The 2,337-nt window shown below is 44.5% G+C and overlaps 2 protein-coding genes across 2 annotated transcripts in view; one reads left to right on the top strand and one right to left on the bottom strand.

Annotated features, from left to right (window-relative positions):
* Positions 1-840, top strand: part of LOC118740893 — a 10,119-nt gene extending 9,279 nt beyond the window's left edge. Inside the window, exons 2-4 of the mRNA XM_036472631.1 lie at positions 109-155; positions 274-414; positions 573-840. Coding sequence (XP_036328524.1) covers positions 109-155; positions 274-414; positions 573-809 — 425 coding nt within the window. The 3' untranslated portion in view covers positions 810-840. The remainder of the gene's footprint in view (positions 1-108; positions 156-273; positions 415-572) is intronic.
* LOC118741970 overlaps positions 1-2,337 on the bottom strand; it is a gene marked incomplete at its 3' end in the record, with an annotated part of 36,920 nt that overhangs the window by 23,881 nt on the left and 10,702 nt on the right. The gene's annotated exons all lie outside the window — the stretch shown is intronic.

Here is a 2,337-nt window from a genome sequence, read left to right as displayed (position 1 = left end):
CATATATAATCGTAAGGTAAACCTACATAAATAGTACATATATAACTCACAGGCGTGCTAGAGCTCTACAACAACTGTCTACAGCCTCTTTTTCCTTCCCATTTTCAGGTTTACATCATGCAGTTTCGCTAGGCACCATCGAAATGGCGTGTAAGGTAAGCAAGCCATCCGGCAGGCTGATTACATCGCACTAAACTCGCTCACTGCCGTCAAGCTGACGGTACGCTTATGAAATCCATTAATTATTGCATTGCACTTTTCGCTTCATTGCAGTCAGCAGCAGCTTCTAGCCATTACGATCGCAGTTACGATTCCGAAGATGAGAATATGAGTCGACGCCGCTTACGACACACCTCCTCCACAGAACTGTATCCACCTTCATCCGTTTACTCGAAAGGCGATATACGCGAACAGGTGAATGCTCTACGACTGTTGTACTTTTTGCCCTGCGGTTCTTGTTTTTGCACTGTTTTTATTTTGTTCCTGACTTTTTTTTCTGATCACCTGCACCGCCACATTTTTTCTTATGCTTGGTCGTATTTCTTTCTTTTCTTTTTGTCCCTTAAGTACAGTACTGCCTAACCGATCGTCAGCTGCATAGCATCGAGAGGCCGCGTCGTGATCGCTTCTTTGGCTGTCTCTCGCGACGTAGCGGTGTGCCGCAATCCTTTCTGGGTGGCTGTGTTGGGCGAAGGGTGCCATCAGATGAAAATTTAGCTGCGTACGCTCCCTTCTACAAGTATCCGCGGCAAGTGAAATTTTATGCGCTTAGTACTTATGTGGTTGGGAAAAACATTTACTTTATGTAATCAACTTTGTTTTTTGCAGCTATCAAAGACACTTTCAGAATAACGACGACAAATCACCTGACTCCGATAAGGATAGTTCCTATTTTAGACGACAACCAGCTTCAATATTGAGCACTGCGAAGACGCAAGACACTGTTAGTGGTGGTGGTGGTGTCGGTGGCGGTGTTGGCGGCGGAAGTATTGCCGGCGGCAGTAGCGGCATCGGTGTTGGCCCTGGACCACGCGTCAGCATGGGTATGGGTCCAAGCCAACGTTACTCCTGGATGGGCATGCCAACCGGCATGGGAAATGAGAATATCAACTTCACAAATGATCAAAGGTATGTATGTTAAGCTTAGCTGAAATCATTTGCTCAGCCACCAAAAATATTGCGGGGAAGTCATGGGTGTAGGCTTTAAGTTTACCATTTCTTTCCTTTTACTAATATTTGCTGTAGTGGATATTGTTTTTTTTTTATCTATACTCACAGTTTAATTTATTTTTAAGGCTTTCTTCGTGAAATAACCCTAGCATCCGAGCTGTTAGCTATTAAATACCGTTGTTAAACCAGTTAATTTTAGGCTCGACAAGACCGAAGTTGGGTTTAGTAGCAACCTGATCCAGGTATTATTGAATAGCCTCGGAAAGTACCTTGTTGATGTGGTATTAATGTCACCTGCACACAGTTAAAATGATCCTATGAAAGAGCGTGACACCCAAGTTTGATAAGCGCTTCGGTATTCTGCAATGCCTAGCAGGAAAGGCTGTTAATATCCTAGGTTTATGTCTACCGAGGTTGAGGGGCGTTGTGGCTCTGCAGATGTTACTTATGAAATGATGGTTTTAGCTTGCCTTCCATGTTTTGAGTTTCACCAATATTATCGGTTCTCTTGGCTTATACCTGCGTCATCGATGGGTCCTGACGCTATGCAATTTTTCTTCTAACTTCATCGTCCTTTCCACCAAGATGTTCCCGCTTATAGCCTCAGACATATGGAGTATAACAGCACGGACTACAGGTCCTTTTCGGGTTAAGGATAATTTCGGGAGAGTTCACGACGATTTCAGAAACATTTCGAGGCTAGTTCGGGATCAGTTTACGGCTAGTTTAGGACTATTTCGGGATCATTATGGGGCCATTAAGTGTTCATTCCTCTTCGTAAATGAATCAACTTTGAAAGAAGATTGTCATGGAAGCCGAATCCTGCTGTTCTTTTCCTCAGAGCGTGCCATTTTGAGCAGTTGGTACCTCAGTCTGCAGTGTCCTGTCAGGCATTCGGTGAGAGTCCTTAAACCCTCTCTGCTAAGATTTAGCAGTCGCTCAAAGATTTCACGAAAGGGAGCTATGAATCTTTTCGACTGCCTTTTGCCCTTTGTCGTGCATCATTGGCTTGTAACTTGCAAGACCTCCTATCCTTTTAGGAGCTCTGCTGTCCTCTGATGGACCAAAGAAAGGCTGAGCGCCTATCAGGCTCCGTTGGCCACCGCATTTCGCTAGAGTCTCAGCCCTTTCGTAGTTTCCCTTTAAGTCTTTCTAAAAGTTCGTCCA

This window comes from Rhagoletis pomonella, unplaced genomic scaffold (assembly GCF_013731165.1).
Source record: "Rhagoletis pomonella isolate Grant_MI unplaced genomic scaffold, Rhpom_1.0 Rhpom_scaffold_00006, whole genome shotgun sequence".
Classification (NCBI taxonomy): Eukaryota; Metazoa; Arthropoda; class Insecta; order Diptera; family Tephritidae; genus Rhagoletis; species Rhagoletis pomonella.
This window is presented reverse-complemented; position numbering and strand designations above follow the sequence as displayed.